Raw genomic sequence first — 19,279 nt, 5'->3', positions numbered from 1 at the left:
TATCCTTGACCCATCCATTATAACAGTTCAATCTTCGATTCCGGACCACTAGGGAGTGATATCAAGTCAGATACATGATATCATATCATAGGAAAACAATGATATGGATATATTCCCTTCAAACATAAACCATGAAAAGCACATCACATTATATTTTGATATAGTATCAACTGACATAAGTTGTGCACTAGCAAGGACTTACATGACAGTGGACCAGGAGCCATACATTACAGTACTTGACTCCCCTAACCTTACGTGAGATTCTGAGAACATTAGTTGTGTGTGAATACGTACATCTTTGTGTAGTAGTTTTGACCCAAAATCGCTTTAAGACAACTTGAAGAATAAAATGAAACAAAGAGAGAAATTTACTAGCACTTTATAAACAACTAACGTCAATAAATGAAAAAATAACTATAAATCCAAAGTATATGATAGCTTGTTTTCCTTCCTCAAAACCAGCACCAAGAAAATACAGCCAATGCCCATTAAACTTTTTAAATAATTATTGGATTAAATCTTAAGTTACAAACTTCAATCCATATTTCATGGAATAAGGAATTAATTGGCAGTTAAACTAATTTGACCCAAGTCAGCTCCCAGTCTCAGAATCTTTGCTTTCTATGCCACATTATTTCATACTCAACTTCTCTAATGGACACAGGGACCAATGACATTAATAGTGAAAAAGTTAAGACGCAGCAGCACAAACATAGATTGCAGGTAGGAGGGGTGGTCGGTCTTATTTAGTATCACAAAAAAAATTAAAAGGAGAAATGAAACTATTGTTTTTGCTTTGGTCAGAACTGAAAACACGGAAAACAATATGACCAATCCCAGTGGGCCACAATAGGAATGGATTGACAACCCAAGTTCCATCATACCAAAAGCATTTCTCATATTCTAGAAGCAAACAAAAAGATATTAATGTATGTAGAGATTTTGGCCATCCCTTGGAAAAATTATGGCATCACGATTCACGGATTGTGTAGAAGGAAATAGGAGCATCGCGTAAATGCTTATAGTTCTGTAATTCATGAACTAGTTATCAAATACCAAAAAAAAAAAAACAAAAAAGTTAAAATTTAATGCTTAACGTTTCATATCAAGTTTGCGACAACCGTAATTGAATTACACCCTTTTGTTAAGGCTTACATTTATTTCAACACAAAAATGCTCCTCCCATTTCTGGGGTTATGATCCTTCAATTGTTGTCTTTGGGCATTCGTCAAAGTTATCGTATCATCATACTCATCTTCAACATAATCCCATTAGATCATATGAGAGAAAAATAGTCTTCATCTTCACACACAAAAAATCATAATTTTCCCCATAAAAAATGGGAAGTGCAGATTGTTGGGCTCCTTGATTTTGTTTGTTTGTAGTCGCCATCACCGTCGATCTTCTTCGGGGTTTGCTTTCCCGTCAATAAGCTTCACGCCGAGTTTGTTCTTGATTGGAATCAAGCTCTGACACCACTTATGTTGGCTGTAGTTTCAACCAACAATATGTTTTCTATGTGAAGAGAAGAAGAAGGAATGAAGAAACAAATATTTTTCGGTATTGTATTGAATTGAGTTCTACTACAAACCTCTTAGACGATACATGTACACACTTGAAACATGCATACACTTTTTTTGTTTTTTTGGTAAGTTGAAACATGCATACACTTAATACATGTATAAATCCAAAAGACATAATGAACATACATGGCATTAAATTTAATTTTAACAACTAACATACATTTTTTACCCAATGACTGAAAAAATACTTTATTACTTCTAAATATCAATGAATACAAAAGTTAGGGACCACTGAGAACATCATAAAATTAAATATAAGCATATTTCCATTGTTTGAGAACATAATCGAAAAAATAAAGGAGTACCAAAAACATTTACAATTATCAAAATTTTAGGTTTGCTTGATTTGTCAATCAAAAAGGGAATTCTCAATAACTCATCAAATAGAAAACTATTTTCAACAATTCTATGAAAACAAGCCTTTTCTTAACAAAGTTTTTAGAAAACAGCTATCTGAAACAGATTTACTACTACATATAAAAGATCATCTTTAAAACACCAAAAAGAAATTATCAAAACAGCATTAGCAAGGGCTATAAAAAAAGGTGGAAAAGTAAAAAGTCAGAGAATTAGTTACCCCACGACATAATCCATATCAGGAGATAGTAAGCTGTCAGCTAGATAAGCTTCGGTGGAGAGAGCATAACCTTTCAGGTTGATTCTCTGTTCCTCCTGGTCAACTCGTTTAGAAACTCGCATTTTCACCACATTAAAAATTGAACTTATTTCAATACCATTTCCATTGCCATCTCCGGCGGTACCCAATTCATGCCAAATCAAGTAGAACAAATCACCACGAAAATGAAGAAATAGCGGTTGACCATTGCTGATATCATAAAACGCAGGACTCAAACCTTCAATATATCCTCGGGCATACATTTTGTGATCCAAATCATATGCAAGTAAGCCTCCACCTCCCCAAACACTAACCCAAATCCAGTACAAAGTATTTTCAAACAATATAGCTCGGCTTCTACAGAGATCATCTTCTAAAATCTCAACCTCTGAATATAGTGTTTCCCAAGAATCTAATCTCACATCACAGGCAACAAGGAAACTAGAATAGATCGAGCCCAATGTAATCCTTTTAGAATCATCGTCACAAACTGCAAACCACCCGCGTTTCGGAAGACACAGCGGCGAAGGTTGAGCCATGAATTTCATTGTATTATTGCTTGGGTTGAAAACCTCCCAGATGGGATATCCAACGCCGTCTCCTTCTTTATTCAATACGGTAAGGATGTAAATCTTACCATCAACAGTTACGGCCTCAATGTACGACCGTGGAACGTCCATGGCCGAACAAGTAAGAATCTTCCACTTGCCGAGCGAGGAGATGTTGCCACAGAAATTGTTTGCGTCCGTAGACCTAACGGAGCAACAATGACCGAATCTGTATACAGTGGAGCCCATAACCACGTAGTGGCTCGCCGTGTACTCTCATACCTAGTCAGGCCGATCGGATTGATCTACGTGGTGTTCCTTCTTCTTTCCTTCCAAGTGCAAGTGTGGTAGTCGTCGTTGTCGTCCTTGTTTGAAAATTTTATTTCGTACCAATTTATGTCGTCTTTGGAGCGTCCAGTGCGACGCGCGCGAAGATAGACGGTTTTTTCGACTGTTGCAATTGCCATTGCCATTGGCATCAATGAATCGTCGTCGCCGTTCTTCATCGGGTATGGAAATGTCGATCTAGGGTTTCGAAGGTAGGAGACAGAAGTGAGGCGTCGAAGTTCGAATTCAGCCTTTGGGTTTAGGGTTTAGCAGGTTAATAATGTAAATGTCTTTTCTTTTGTTTTTTATATTTAAACTTTTCAGATAATTACGTTTATTTCAACGCGATATTGTATAAATGAGTTTAAGTTGATTTTAAACGAATTCGGGTCATAAACAAGTTGAAATTAACTTGTTTATTTAATCGTGCCGAGTTATAATTGAGGGGTTCGACATGTGTGACTCGTTTAACTTTACATGTCAGAATCATGAATTATGTAATATGTCTCTTGTTTAAACCCAATTATTATAAACAGCTAAGTTGTTTTAACATAAATATTTGGACTAATTGTGACAAATTTTTTTGGAATCGTTGTTCTCATTTTAAAATAAAACTATCATTTAAATCCTTTCTCATTACTTTTTCATATCTCCTCCCTCAATCCATATACATGTAGTATATATATATATTTTACTGTCTTTATTTCTTTCATTCATTTATTTCATTTTTTTCCCTTTTTTTTCTAAATTGTTGCCATTAGCCTTTTTTCGGTCATTCCTTTCATTTTTTTTTTTTAAACCAGAACAAATAAGACGGGAATATTCATCAAATTAGAAAAAATTTTATTAAACCAAATTGTTATTAAATTTTAAACAAGAACAAATAAGAATACGAAATCTAGAAAAAAATTTAGAAACAGGGGAATGTTTACCAAATTTGTTATTAAGCCATAACAATTTAGAAAAAAAAAAAAATGAAAGGAATAACGGAAAAAAGGTTAATGGCAACAATTTAGAAAAAAAAAAAAAAAAAAAAAAAAAAAAAAAAAAGAAAAAGAATGTGGGGGAATAAAGAAAAAAAATAAAGGCAATAAAAAATATATATATACTACCCGTATATGGATTGAGGGAGGAGATACAAGAGGTAATGAAAAATGATTTAAAGGGTAGTTTTGTCTTTAAAATGTGAGTTTGTTTTAAAATATGTAATATTTTTCACGTTCCTTGAGAATATCAAGTAAGAGTAATTAATGAGAGTTAAAGTAGCCAATTAGAAGAGCAACTGTGAAAGGACCGTCGTCGCTTTGCATTTCTCTTTATTATTTGATTGAATATTAAATGCCTCGTTTTGACAAATATATCATTAAACGGATTTATTAAATGTGTCGAGTTTGAATTTACTTATTTAGTAGACACGATTATGACCCACGAACATGAATTGCCGTCCTTATATGGTGCACATACTTGGAAACAACAATTTAGCTGGGGCATTTAATCAAACAGTGGATGGATACACTTATTTAACAAAATCTATAAAAAATAATAATAATTAAAAAAAGAAAAAAAAAAAAAAAAAAAAGAAGCTAGCCCAGCGGGGCTTCAGCAATGAGCTCCTACAAAAAAGAAAAAAAAAAAAAAAAAGAAGCTAGCCCAGCGGGGCTTCAGCAATGAGCTCCTACAATTTCAAGGTAAGATGTAAACAGTCTTTAAGATATTTTTTATTTTAAACCCACACAATAGAGCAACCTCAACGCCCTCACAAAACAAACAAATAAAAAAGAAAAAAAAAAGAGTAAAAGGGGATAAATTTATGTGTTGTGGAAGGAGACAACTTCTCAATGGATATAGATTTGGTCCAACACCACATTTTATGACGGCATTAATTGAAGTTTTACATGCAATGCACTAAAAGCAACAATTCAAACAAGTTCTAATTACAAAATTAAGAACATCAATAAGAAAATCACAGTATCAAAGACGATAAACCTTTTTTTTTTTTTTTTTTTTTTTGTAGCTTTAAATTCGATTGAATAATAAAAATTCAGGAAATAAATAAATAAATAAATAAAAACCAGTGACCATTAGCCTTTGCGAAATCTCTCAGTACTGTCTTTGATTCATAGCCTCGTCTTCATGCTCATCTCCTCTATATCATTTACAGTCCGCAAACATTGAGAATAAGATTTGTAGATCTTTGTGTCTCACTCCAAAAGTCCATTTCAGAGATGGTTTTGGGCATCAAAGAAAAAGATTGAAACGCTCAATTTCTTGAGCAACAAACAACTGAACTCTTATGTTTTTTTCTTTTCTTTTTTAGAATATTAATATAACAATATTCGTCGAATCATTTCATAAAATAATTACTAAAAAAAAATAGGTTAAAATCCTAAAATTCTCATTACACCGTTATCCTTTTTGTAGTGACGAATCTTGTATGTGTTCCTAAGAAAAGGAATTTGTCCATTTTTTTGGGTCTCAAAGACGTGCATCAAATTTATCATGTATCCCACCCTTAATTGGGTTATAAAATGTCGAAATTGATTTTATTATTCAATATTAAATTAAGAATATATATATAATTTTTAAATTACAAAAAAGTGTAGTATATATAATTATTACATTCTTTAATGACAAATTTTCTTGATTGGCCGATTGTAAAATATAATCACAGTACTGTGTGTTTTTTTGGGAAAAGTATTCAGACTTTGAAGAATGTGCTTAATTTTTTTATCAATGTCAAATTGTCAATTCACTTTAAAAGTGTAGTATATATATTTTTTCATCAATCTAAAACAAAAAAATTAACTTGAATTCTTAGTTATTGTATTGGTGACCAAAAAAAAAAAAAAAGTTACTGGATTGAAACGTGATATACATTCTCTCAATTAAACAAATGACAATATAAATTTATATTAAATTTATATTTAGAATGTTGATGCAAAAATCTGATCGGCATTTTTATAACAAAACATTTATTTTGTTTCCGTTAAAACAAAATATGTACCAGTGCAACTACAGAGGTGATTACTTGCAGAAGTCACTCACTGGGTTCAGTGAGAATAATGGACCTGGGCCATCTATTAACACTGACATTCGAAACAAATGAAAGTCACATGGTGGTGGGCCTGGTTGGTCCTTTTATTAGATGCATGATGCAAAGTAGCCTTTTGGGCTAGCTCGGCCCATTTGCATGGGTTAAGACTTTTCACTAATTGGAGATTATTCTTAGATGATTCAATCCTATTCCTGTTGGGACTCTAATTTGATTGACCGACACAATTTATCACATGTTAAGGTAATTGTTTGATGATTTTGAACTATAACACAAGTCCCATATCGAAAAAGTACAAGAACTTGAAAAAAATTATAACTATAAAAACACCACATGGAAGATTTAGAAAAAGCATCATTGCGCTTGGGGCAATGACGCAGCTAGTGAGGTTTTAACCGAGGCGCGTCAATTGCTGGTTGAAAACTATTTCCTTTTTTTATCGCTCTCTTTGGCTTGGGTTCCGCCTGGGCTATCGAGAATTTTTGGAAGGGCTCCCTTCTTGGGTTAAGCCCTACAATTCCGAGTTCCAAACTTTTATTCATGCAAAAACCAAAAATCACACACCCATTATATATTTTGTCAAATTCAATTCACAAGAACATACATTAAGATTTCATCATGGTACTCCGTAGCTACCTATGGAGAAAGATATCTATATATATAATTAATGTTTCAAAGTTTTCTTCGAACTTGCATGTGGTTCGAATAACGATACCGATGAGAACAAATGTATTACTGTAGTAGTTAAGAAAATTAAACTTGCTTGCCTTTGAATTCAACCAGTGAATTTGAGCTCCCATCCATAGTAAAATGTAGGACAAGCCTTCCCATTTAAGCTTCATATTGCACCATGGTAGTATTAAAGGCAACAGGCAGAAGAACCATTCAAAGTACTGGCTGTCATGACTGCCAAAAAATAATAACCAATAAAACATAAGAATATCAAAAGAAGAAACCAATCAGAAATTCCCTATCCAAAGTATGAGCCCATAATTTCAGAAATAAAATTACTTCTGGAGGCAGATAGAGTGATTTTTCACGTAACAAGACTCGATAGTCCGATTTGCATTTTTAATTAGAACTAAAATAAGAAGGCAAAAAGAGATCTCAATTTCAGTGACAGTACAAGGCAGAGTGTTGAATTCACAAACCTTGTTAAATGCTAGAAATGCTACCGTCTGCACAAAGAAACAGAATGGCAAATACTGAGTGAAGCGGAGAATAAGAACTAGCTAAACAATAAGTTGAGGCAGAAAACAGATGAGTTTCTCTAAGATTAAAAACTCACGGTCGTAGTGTAGATAGATGTGATAAAAATATATGGAAAAATTGTGTCTTGGATCTGTACGGGTAAGATGGTATAGCAGAGCCTCATGCAAGAATTCCAAATTATATAGATAGAAGAAAATCCCAGTACAAAAGAAGAAGACAACCACAGAGATCAGTCCCGACATAATTCTCTCTTGAAAACATGTTTTTCAAAGCAACAATAAATGGCATGGACAGTAACTCCCATGCCACTTAGACTCTGGCTGACTTAACTTTACTAGAATTCCAATCCATAAGGACAGGCTTCTGAATAGATTGATAGTAAAAATGTATTTAATTAACAACTCTTAATTTTTTATAATTTCAATTTTACGATCCTAATTTAGATTAATTAAGAGGCTGTGGTATCACCTTTCAATTCAATGACTCAGAATTCAAGTTATTGGTACTTTATAGATTGATAAAATATATATCTATATATATATACACATATACACAGGACACTAGTGAATTGATATTCATGCATCCAACTCATAAATAAAAGAATCAAATATTACAATGTAATTCTTTTTCTCTCTTTCTTTTTTCCCAATCTAGTGGATAAATTTTCTTTTGTCTCAACATTCTCCTTAGCTTCGTTTGACAAGTAGACTCAGCATGGTCAAACCAAATCTCAATCAAATGATCCGTTAACTAATAATTCAAGTCAAACGGTCCCCAATATTACTTTATGGTCTTAAGCCTTAATGTATTTGCCGGCAATAACAACAAATCAAATATAAGAAAGAAAATAACAAAAATATTTTGCGAGATTTACATGAATATATCAATTGATTATGGAGTCTTATGGAGTCTTCTGTAATATTTGTTCAATTTAGTTTTTGAGTTAAGTAGCATTACTCGTTTTGTTATCAACCACGATGATCGTACTAGCATTGGGTCTCAAGTGTAATTTCCTTCTGACTTTTAATACTTTGTAAATATATTCTAAAATATTTTTTTTCTCCCCAAATAAATATATTCTAAAATCATAAGACGTGTTTAGACTAGTTTATTTAAACAAGGTAATTAAAATACCCAAATGTGCTATATATATATTATAAAACCCAAATCATCAAGTTTTAAACTTAAATAATATCTCTTATTATTATTATTATTATTGAGAGTATTCAAGGGTGGTTTATTGAGTTGAACTTTGTCGTTAGGAAACAAAGGAATAAATCCAAATATATCTTAGAGAAATAAAAAAATAATAATAAAAAAAAAAAACCATACAACACAGCCAGAGAAGGCGACTTAGAGGTATGACTCGTGCTCAATTTGATATATGAAATGTTAAACTCTCAATGATTTATTATTTTGTTTTTTTGGCGTTTTGAAATTATTAATCGATACAATTTGTAATGAAAATTACGTTGTTAGGAAATAAACCGACCTCCAACCCTAATTACTCTACCCAAACCCAATCTATTTATTTTTTAATTTTTAAACTCGAGTTTGACACTAAAATTTTTGGGTTAAAAGTTGAGTTAATTGAAATTGCTTATATCACCAAATCTCCACAAGAAAAATTTAACGTGATTTTGAGTTAGTTTCAAGTTACATTACTTGTAAGCATACTAAAAAAATAAAAAGTCAAAGCAAAATTTTAAAAAATTACAAACAAATTGTTAACGGACAATAAATAAAGATTTAAACAAATAAAATTAAAAAGTAATCATAATTTGAATATATATAAAATATTAAAAATGCAAAGAATAAAATTAATTAGAAATTGGAAACAGGTTGTTGGTATCTCTGCCAAACTTCAACTCTAATTAAGTTGTCCTATAAAGAATCCTACTCCCATCTTTTTTTGATTATGAGTTCTCTAAATCAATTTGGAGATTCATTCGATCAGCTAAAATGCCGGTTTTGCCCTTTAGCTGAAACGACCTAATTGTTTGGTCTCTCTCGCCACTGGAAGGCTTATGACTTGTCATGAAAGAACTCTGTGGCTAGTAGTACTTGTGAATCAATTATCACTACATCTGCTGAGGAGTTGGCGTGCTCTGACGGTGACCTGCAACTGGGCAAGCGCATGCATGCAATGTAAGGCCATTCGAGCTTGTTTTCTCACATAGGCTCCGCGAACCACCGCTTGCACCTTCACAAGACTCTTCAGCGCTCGAAATGCTTTCCTTGCCTGTCAAACATTCACACCAAACACAGAATGTATAAATTAAGAGAGTTCATGAGTTATGTAAACCATTAACTGCAATCAAACAAAATTTCATAGTGGTCTGATTTTGAAAACAAAAAATTATTACTCCGTATTAAAAAGCTGAACCCTTTTAGCATGAAAGAAATATGTGAAGATATATATATATATATATATATATATATATGTTGATGGGTGAATGGTGAAATACAAGATGAGCCCTAAAAGAGGCTTGGATCTTCATGGCTGCAATGTCTTCTTCAGATAGTAACTCTTTCTTCGGGGTCGGGCTACTGGAGGGAGAAGAAAAAGCAGCTTCTGATTTTGTTACGTCGCGATTGACTGCATCTTCTATGGCAGTTGCATCCTCTGTGAAGCTCGTGGTGGTGGTGGTCGTGGTGGAGGGAGAAGAATGACAGTTTCATGATGAGAATACCTGAAAAGCTTTCTTCGAATGACGCCGAACCAATTCTGAGACTTTCCCATTTCTTCCTATTGTTGCTTCAGAGCTAGCTTTAGATTCAATGTATACTACTACTTCATTCATAAGAGCTTGGAAAACTTCCCTTCAAAGTTAGAGTTGTGGGCACCATGTTAGCACAGATATATTGTAACAACCCACTCTACCACATGGTATGATATTGTCCGCTTTGGGCCTGAGCCCTCACGGTTTTGCTCTTGGGCCTTTACCCCAAAAGGCCTCATACCAATTGGAGATGATGCACTTACATATAAGCACTTCACCTTTCCTCTACCCAGGCGATGTGGGACTGTGCACCCGTAGCTCGCCAGTGTGGTAGCCTGACAGTGTCTCTCGCACCCGCCCACGGCACACCCGCCCACAAGGTCATCACAATCCACCCCCCTTGGAGGCCCGACGTCCTCGTCGGCACACTTCCGGCTGGGTCAGGCTCTGATACCATTTGTAACAACCCACTCTATCACATGGTATGATATTGTCCGCTTTGGGCCTGAGCCCTTAATGAAGGTCCGTGGTTATTTAATTATTTAAATGATCACTTTTGTATCAATTATATTTATATATATAATTATATATAAATATAATTAATTAATAATTGTTATGGAAAGATATATATATAGATATATATTTATTGATATTTAAAGGTTATTTCTTTAATTCATAATACTAGTTGGAATAGGATTTATAAGTATATATGATTTAATTAACTAATGAGTTAATTATGGAAGGAATATATATTTATATATAATATATGTTTATAGATATAAATTATTTAAAGGTTATTTCGTTAATTCATAATACTAGTTGGAATAGGATTTGGAATTTAAGGTGTATAAAAATACACATAAGGCTTTAGGGTTAAAGGTTTTACACGTTAGAAAAATAAAACAGACAGAGAGAGAGGAAGAAGAAGGGCTGACAAGGAGGAGGTTGGATCTGAAAAGGAGGACGTCGGAATTGGAAGAGATAATTAAAGCTTAAAGCGTCGGTTTCGTTTCGAAACCTTCAGGCGAGTTTTCTCTAACTTTCCTCTTAGAACTCATAAGGATTTCACCTTGAGTATCAAGGCTTTAATTAAATTTATTTGTTTAAAAATTATGGTTAGATCGGAATAATTAAAAAGTATAAACTATTATATTTGATTTTTCTATTATTGGATTTTAATTGATATATATAGGTGTTATGTATATTTTAAAATCAATCTATAGGTGGATTTGTGACCCAAGAGAGTTAATTATGGTTTCTTTATTTTCTAGAATTGTTCTGTAATTTTCTGGAATTTTTCTGATATTTTTAGGAATTTATTAGGATTTATTTTCCTATTATTTGTTAGGAAAATAATTATATATATATATATATATATACTAGGTAACTGGCGCATGTGGAGCGGCGGCACAATAAAGAATTGATCCAGTGCAGCGCGGTGTAGGATAATAGGGTGTATACGTCAATTAGGGCCATTTGATTAATTAAACTTATGTGAATTGATATGGTGCATCGCGGCGCATAAAAGTTTGGTGCGCAGGTGTATCTGGACCATAGAAGTGGTCTGGTCAACTATGGGATTATTTGGTGTATTGCAGACCATGAGAAGATGGTGCACTCGCTGATCTGGACCTTAGATCTATTATAGTTAATAGAAAATAATCTAGTGTGAGCGTGTTCATTTGCGCACTCATTTATGACCATTGGATGCGGCATAAAGGAAATGATGGATTCAGTGTGGTGAGCTCACGGTAGCTGAAAGAGCTTAGCCAATACCAGCACACAAGGAGGCTTGAATCCAGCGCGTGCAAGTGCATAGTAAGCACGTGGGCGCGCGTGGGAAACTATGTTGGCCTAATTCGACACTAGAAATTAAAACGGTCATAACCTAGTCATTTTAAATCGAAATTGGGTCATTCTTGAGCTCAAATTCAAGGATTTTTCGTCTTCTTTCCAATGGTACCAATTTCATTATCAGATTCCCATCCTACTAGGAGATATTTATGTTTTAGTGAGAAAGTGTCGGAAAACTATTTAAACCAATATGGAGTATTTAAAGGAAACTATTTCTGACATATTTAGTTGCACTAATTTGTGTAAATATAATAAATTAATAATTTGTTATGGAAGGAAGTGTATATATATATATATATATATATATATATATAATTATTTATATATGTGTATATATAGTTTAATTTGTCTATGAGTTGTATGGAAGGATGAATATAAAATTATTTATATATGTGTATATATAGTTTAATTTGTCTATGAGTTGTATGGAATGATGAATATATATATATATATATATATATATATATATATATATGTATATATATTGATTTTAAATAATCAAGGATTATTAAAGAAGGTGTTAAACACATATATACATTAAATAACATATGTGTAGGTATATATATATATAAATCATTTAAGATGATTAATATTATCATTCTTATTTGGCATATCTTAATAGGCTGGTTATTAAATTAATGATATGCGTATAATATGCATGTGATGGCTAGGTATGATTTAGCGTATTGTTAATTTTAAAGTTAATTCATGGTTAAAGTGTGGGCATGGATGAATTGTCAAATGATTAAATATATTACCTAAATATTTGTATGAATAGAATACATATATGGAAAGCATGGATGAATTGCTAATTAAATGTATGAATAAATATACCTGTGGAGGCATGGTTGAATTGCCAATGTATAAATATACATACACGGAGGCATGGTTGAATTGCCAATGTATAAATAAATATACTTATGGAGGCATGGTTGAATTGCCAATATATAAATAAAAATATTTGTAACGGCATGGTTGATTTGCCAAAGCATAATTACGTTATTATGTGTTAGATGATTAAAATATCATCTATGGTTGTTGTATGTATGGATTGGATTAGGGTTAGATATTCTTAAATGAGAATAGTTTAGTACTTACTGGTTAGTGTATTATTTTACATTAATAAAATAATATTGGGGAAGACGTGGATGATTTGTCAAAACTTGGATTTTGGATATGTGATTTAAACAATTAAAATCATTATCGGGTTGGGATTAAATAGAGTATTTCTTTTATTATAATTTGTTGTTTAAATGATTAGACAACTGATTAGGATGGGATTAAGGTCAAAGGAGTTTTTATAAAATGAAATGGTAGATTGGTCTAGGTATGAATATTATTTTAATAATTATTTAATAGGTATGAAAATTTAATAAACCTATTAATGGATGTGATTAGTATAGTATATATAATTATATATAGACATGTGTATCGTGCTTTATTAAAGTTAAAACTTTATTAGGTTTGGTTTTGATCAGAGATGATCTGCTTATTGGTTTTCAGAGGCCTGGTAGAGTGAACTTGCTCGTAGGGTTTAACCCACGATTTATTTTTCAGGTTATTAGAGGTTCCAGTCTCGAGGTTGAGGATCCGCAGCTGGGAGACTGTCATTCGTCTATTCATCTTGTGTACTTTTAAATAGTATTGGATTATTGGATAATGTTTTAAGGGGTCCTTGAGTTATGGGATTTCCGAATTGTAATTGTTGGAGAATCATTAAGTAATATTTATTTATTAGTTTTCTTCAGCGGTTTATTTATTCTTTATTATTCATCTTTGTATTCTGTGCTTGTTAAATACTTAAATTGTTTTGATATCCCTTGATTTTGTGCGCGGACTTGATCAATCCGTGTTCTAAAATTAGGGGGTATCACATATATATACATATATATATATATATATATATATATATAGAGAGAGAGAGAGAGAGAGAGAGAACGTGGCAGGATGAATATCTTTCAAGCATTGCAACCCCTAGACCCTGGGACCAAAAGTGTAAAATGACCACCACTCAGACTACCTAAGTATTGGTCCCAGTCAACAATAGAATGGTTGATATATACATGATTGGTTCTTGGTAAGGATACGAACACATTACTTTTAGAAATATCTTAAATTATCATATAACGTTTTTTTAATAATTATAAAATCATTAGGTCATAATAGGGGCGGCAAATTACGACATCGTGTCGAGTTAGGATTGAGGGCCGGTTTAAACATAAATTTTGTTTGTGCCTTGTGATTTTTCTTATTCGTTTAATAAACGTGACTCACAAGCACAAATTGCCACCCTTAGGTCATAATAATCATATCACTAATGTACTTGAATAAATTCAAAATCCTATTTTGTTCACAGAAGTTCCTAGGTTGTGGGTGTAAAACTAAAGTTTGGAACTCAGAATTGTAGGGCTTTACCCAAGAAGAGAATTCTTCCAAAAATTCTCAATGGCCGAGCGGAACCCAAGCCAAAGAGATCAATAAAAAGGGAAATAGTTTTCAACCAGCAATTGACACGCCTCGGTTAAAACCTCACAAGCTGCGTCATTGCCCCAAGCGCAATGATGTATTTTTTAATGTTGTGTATGTATTGTTTTTATAGTTAAAATTTTCGCATCCGCTTCATACACTTTTTCGATGTGGGAATTATGTCACATAATATCAAACAAGTATAATACAATTCTCTCCCTGTTTAGATTACCGGTCAATCAAATTAGAATCCTAGCATAAATAAAATTGCTTCATCTAATCAATCCCCAATTTCATCTACACTATTGATTTGTTCCAAAACTTTTCCTGTCCGGACTCCGGAGTGCTACTTTTGTAGGCGTAATACATCCAAATGGGCCAAGTTGACCCAAAAGGCTACTTATTTTTACTACTCTGCATAACAATGTGGGTTGGGCTAGTACCACCTAATTAAAGAACCAACCCACCACCATGTGACCTCCATTTATATCGAATGTCCATTGTCAATACATGGCCCAGGTCCATTATTCTCCAAATAATTAAGCGTTTTGTTTTACTCGAAATAAAATAAATGTTTTGTTATAATCTATTTTGAATAATAATTGAAAGGTACTTTCATATTCCAAAAGATAAGGTTGTTTTTCTGATCTTTGGAAGCTCGGCTTTGAACCTTCACACTTCTCTCCACTAACCACCACTAATCGCTAATCACTAACTCTTAACACGTTTGTCATGAAAAAAAATAATAATAAAAATTGATCAAGTATTAGGAGTATGTTTGTCATTAAAAATAAAAAATAAAAAAATAAAAAAAAAACAGAAAAAAAAACCCACCTAGTGTGTTTGATTTAAAATGTCATACATTTACCATCTCTCAATTTTTTATAATTTTAATTTTAAGACGCTAATTTAGCATTCTCAATATGGGTTTAATGTAAATTTATAATGTCATTTGTTTAATTAAGAGGTTGTGATGGGTCGTTGAATCCAATACTAATGGTACATGCTAGATTGATAAATATATTCGAACCTGTGATATTTATTCAACCTAGTGTTTTTGAGATAGATAGTATTACTCATTTTTGTCATGATCATACTAATATTGAGTCTGAAATATGATTTTTTTACAACTTTTAATACTTTGTAAATATATTCTGAAATCATCAAGATATGTTTGAACTAGTTAATTTAGACCAAGTTAATTATAATACCCAAATGAGCTAATATGTGTGTGTGTATATATAATACCCAAATCATCAAGTTTTTAACTTAAACAATATATATTTTATTTTTATTATTTATTATTTATATGTATTTTTTTAAGTTGAGACTTGAGAGTGAAACCACCATGAATGGACACGTGTGCTAATTGAATGACATATCTAAGAACTATAATTAAATTGATGAAAACATTAAACACATTCTTTAAATTCTGAATATGATGTTTTTATAAGGAAAAAGCAATACTGTGAGGGTTATTTTCTAAGCAATAATATTTTATAATTACCAAGGTCTTGTGCCAAGTGATTTTTTTGGGGTTATTTTCAAGGAAGAAGTGTGTGTGGTGTATGTAAATTTTTTTTCAGGAAAAAAATTACTCCTCTTTAAAATTAGTGTCATCTTTAATAATCGTGACTCACATTCTTATAAGTTACTGTTACAAAGACCACGGTTAAATCCGTTTCAAAATTAGTGTTATCTTTAGTAATCGACACTCCTATATATATATATATATAGATATATATATATATATATATATTGTTTTAGTAATGATTTTCTGAAATGATTTGATGAGTTGTTATAATAACAATCCAAAAAATAAAAGAAAAAAAACATGGGAGTTCAGTTGTTCGATGCTCAAAGAAAATGAGAAATTGAGTGTTTCAAGCTTTTTCTATGATTCCCAATACCATTCTGAAACGGGTTTTTGAAATTTTGGAGTGAGAGACGAAGATGATCCACAGATCTTATTCTCAATGTTTGCGACTGTAAATGGTATAGAGGAGATGAACATGAAGACTAGACCATGAATCAAAGACAGTACTCGAAAGGTAAACATAGGCACTGCTTTTTTTATCTTTTATTTCCTGCATTCCAATTATTCAATCGATATAAAGCTGCAGAAAAAAAAAAAAAAAAATGTGTGGTCTTTGATACTGTGATTTACTTATTGATGTTCTTAATTTTGTAGTTGTTGTGTCAAGTGTTTTGCATGAAAAACTTCAATTAATGCAGAGTCATAAAATATAGTGGTGGACCACATCTTTAACTATTGAGAAGTGAGAACTTGTCTCCTTTCACAACAAATTAAAATCCCTTCTTTTTTATTTTTGGTTTTGTGTTTGTTTTTAGATCTTGTTAAATAACTCTGCCCATCAACTGTTTGATTAAATGCCTCAGCTAAACTGTTGTTTCTAAGTATGTCAGCCAAACACCCATAAATGGGAGGGGCATTTTTATGTTGAATTAAACGTAAGCCTTAACAAAAAGGGTGTAATTGAATTATGGGTGTCACAAACTTGATATGAAATGATAAGTTTTAAATTCTCATACTTTTTTTATATCTGATAACTAGTTCATGAATTACACACCTAGAATCATTTACGTGATGCTCTTATTTCCTTGTACGCAATCCGTGACAGCTGTAATTTATCAAAGGGATGGCCAAAATCTCTACATACATTAATATCTTTGTGTATGAGAAAATGCTTTTGGTACATTTTGATTCTTTTGATAAAGATGGTACCATTTGAGATCATTTCTTTTTTTCTCCTTTAGGTGTTAATGTGTGTGGTGGAACTCTGGTTGTCAATCCATCCTATTGTGGCCTACTGCAATGTGTAAATATTGTTCTCTTTTTTGATTTTTTGTGATACTAATAATACTGACCACCCCTCCTTTTATCTTCAATATATAATTTTGCTGCTGTGTTATATTTTTCCACTATTAATGTCATTAGTCCTTGTGCCCATTAGAGAAGTTGAGAATCAAAAAATGGGACATAAAAGCAAAGATTCAGAGAAGGGGGAGCTGACTAGGGTAAAATTTGTTTATTTTCCAATTAAACTCCTTATGCCATTCTTATTTGCCTCAAATATATATATATATATATATATATATATATATATATATATATATATATATTTGAGGCAAATAAGAATGGCATAAGGAGTTTAATTGGAAAATAAACAAATTTTAATATCTAGCTGCACAGAACCTAACTCCCCTCCCTGCAAAATTCAGACCCTTAGCAGGGCTCGGAACTTCCCTATTGCTTATCGGGTGGGATAGACCGGAGATACATGTTGAAATCTTAATGTATGTTGTTGTGGTTTCAGTTCACCATATATTGAATAGTTCAGCATCATGAAGTAAATTGGATTTGTTTTATAGCTTAGTTAGTGAATATCCCAATGTTCCTAACAAGCAAAGCTGTTTTACACATATGTATGGTTAAGAATGAGAGTGGGCATTGGTGCAAGGTTGCTCATTACGACCTAGAGGTCTTGGACGTGGAGATATGATTGCTTCAAACCCGTAGCAAGGGAGCCTTGTCCATTGGGTTAGCCCTATACGCATAATTAAGAATAGACATGCACAGACCTATTCAAGGTCCAGTGGGGGCAATTGTTCCCACTTATTTTTTTTGGTTGCTATTATATACCTACAATTTTTTTTGCTTTGAATTATGTACCTATAAAATTTTAAAATTGTCCCCACTAAAATTATAAATAAACCTTACTATTGCCCCCACCTCAAGGTTTGAATTTTTTTTTTTAATCTTGTTATTGTTAAAGGCCGCCTCCTCGCACATAATTATTTAGGTCCATCCCTGGGAATAAATATATATTTTTAAGAAGGATACTTCTGAACCTGTTGAAAATAATAATAATAATAATAAAAACTAAAACTAATCAAATCTAAGAAAGAAAATAACAATAACATTATGGGAGATTTACATGAATGTATCAATTATTTAATCATTTTAGTTGATGTTAGCATTTGGAATATGAAAGTATTTAAGGTTCAGTTACGAATACTAGGCTTCTCTCCATCATGGCATGGAAGGGGGAAGTTGGTGTGGAAGCTTTGTTTTGTTCAATGGTGTTTGTTATGGAGAATCTTGTCGTAGTAACAAGAAAAAGTACTACTTTTAAATCTGAAAAATAATATAATCATTCGATATAAGTTTTAGACTCTATTTGGTTAAAGCACCAAATACAGATTTCCTTTCATGTCATTATAAATACATAATTATAATTCCTAACTTTCTTTGTGTCTTATTTACCGGTTTACACGTAATATCTTACAAGCTGTGTTTTGGTATGGGCTGGTTGTCCATTTTAGAATCTATCCTATAATCTATGATCTCTGTACCCTTCAGCATACCCAAGGGCACTTGTTCTAGTGAAGCGGGCATGAAGAGCTCTCATGCCACCCTCAACTTTGCCAATGATGTTCAGCAAAGAAGAGCGTTCATTTGAGAATTTCTCTTTTGAGTTTGCATGGGTCAACTGTTCAGCAATAAGTGTACGCTGAAGGTCACCTTTCTTAGTCTTCATCAAATTCCTTTCAGTAAGGGCAACATTTTTCTCAGTCTTCAGGACATCAACTTTATCTTGAAGGGAGTCTCGTTCGGCTTTAAGGGCCTCTTGTTCAGCCTTCAGAGCATCCTTCTCAGTTGCCAGATCATCCCTCTCAGTTATCAAAGAATCCCTTTCAGCTATCAGAGTAGCCGTTGCCTTCTCAGATTCATTCAGCTTAACCAGGAGCTCAGAGTTCTTGGCCTCAAGCAAGTTCTCTAATTCAACAGATCTCTTAAGGCTAGCAGAGAGGGACTTAAGCTTCTTGTTCAGAGCTTCAATGCTCTTCTGAAAAGTAAACATCCCAAATAGAGT

General features: G+C 32.6%; 1 protein-coding gene, 1 non-coding gene and 1 pseudogene across 3 annotated transcripts; 1 reads left to right on the top strand and 2 right to left on the bottom strand.

The window, feature by feature from the left end:
- The first annotated feature begins 6,479 nt into the window (after window positions 1-6,479).
- LOC132297689 (U4 spliceosomal RNA) lies at window positions 6,480-6,637 on the top strand. Its single transcript, XR_009479359.1, has one exon. It is a non-coding gene; the product is annotated as a U4 spliceosomal RNA (small nuclear RNA).
- A 2,464-nt stretch (window positions 6,638-9,101) lies between these two features.
- Window positions 9,102-10,180, bottom strand: LOC132286433 (protein IQ-DOMAIN 20-like). 2 transcript variants are annotated; one of them, XR_009472786.1, is made up of 2 exons: window positions 9,807-9,979; window positions 9,102-9,580 (listed from the first exon to the last, which is right to left on the bottom strand). XR_009472786.1 is itself a non-coding variant. In XM_059788769.1 (2 exons), the coding sequence occupies exons 1-2, from the start codon at window positions 10,140-10,142 to the stop codon at window positions 9,410-9,412; spliced, it is 282 nt and encodes a 93-aa protein (XP_059644752.1). In that variant the 5' UTR covers window positions 10,143-10,180; the 3' UTR covers window positions 9,102-9,409. The 2 variants fall into 2 exon arrangements, 1 of the variants encoding a protein (XP_059644752.1); XM_059788769.1 differs by lacking the exon at window positions 9,807-9,979 and adding an exon at window positions 10,032-10,180.
- A 4,134-nt stretch (window positions 10,181-14,314) lies between these two features.
- LOC132297698 (U4 spliceosomal RNA) lies at window positions 14,315-14,478 on the bottom strand (annotated as a pseudogene).
- Between the last annotated feature and the right edge of the window lie 4,801 nt (window positions 14,479-19,279).

Source organism: Cornus florida, unplaced genomic scaffold (genome assembly GCF_030987335.1).
Source record: "Cornus florida cultivar Cherokee Brave unplaced genomic scaffold, ASM3098733v1 CherokeeBrave_3.0.0_Hap2_Chr02, whole genome shotgun sequence".
NCBI lineage: Eukaryota > Viridiplantae > Streptophyta > Magnoliopsida > Cornales > Cornaceae > Cornus > Cornus florida.
Note: the sequence above shows the minus strand (reverse complement) of the source record. Positions and strands in the feature narration are given on the sequence as shown.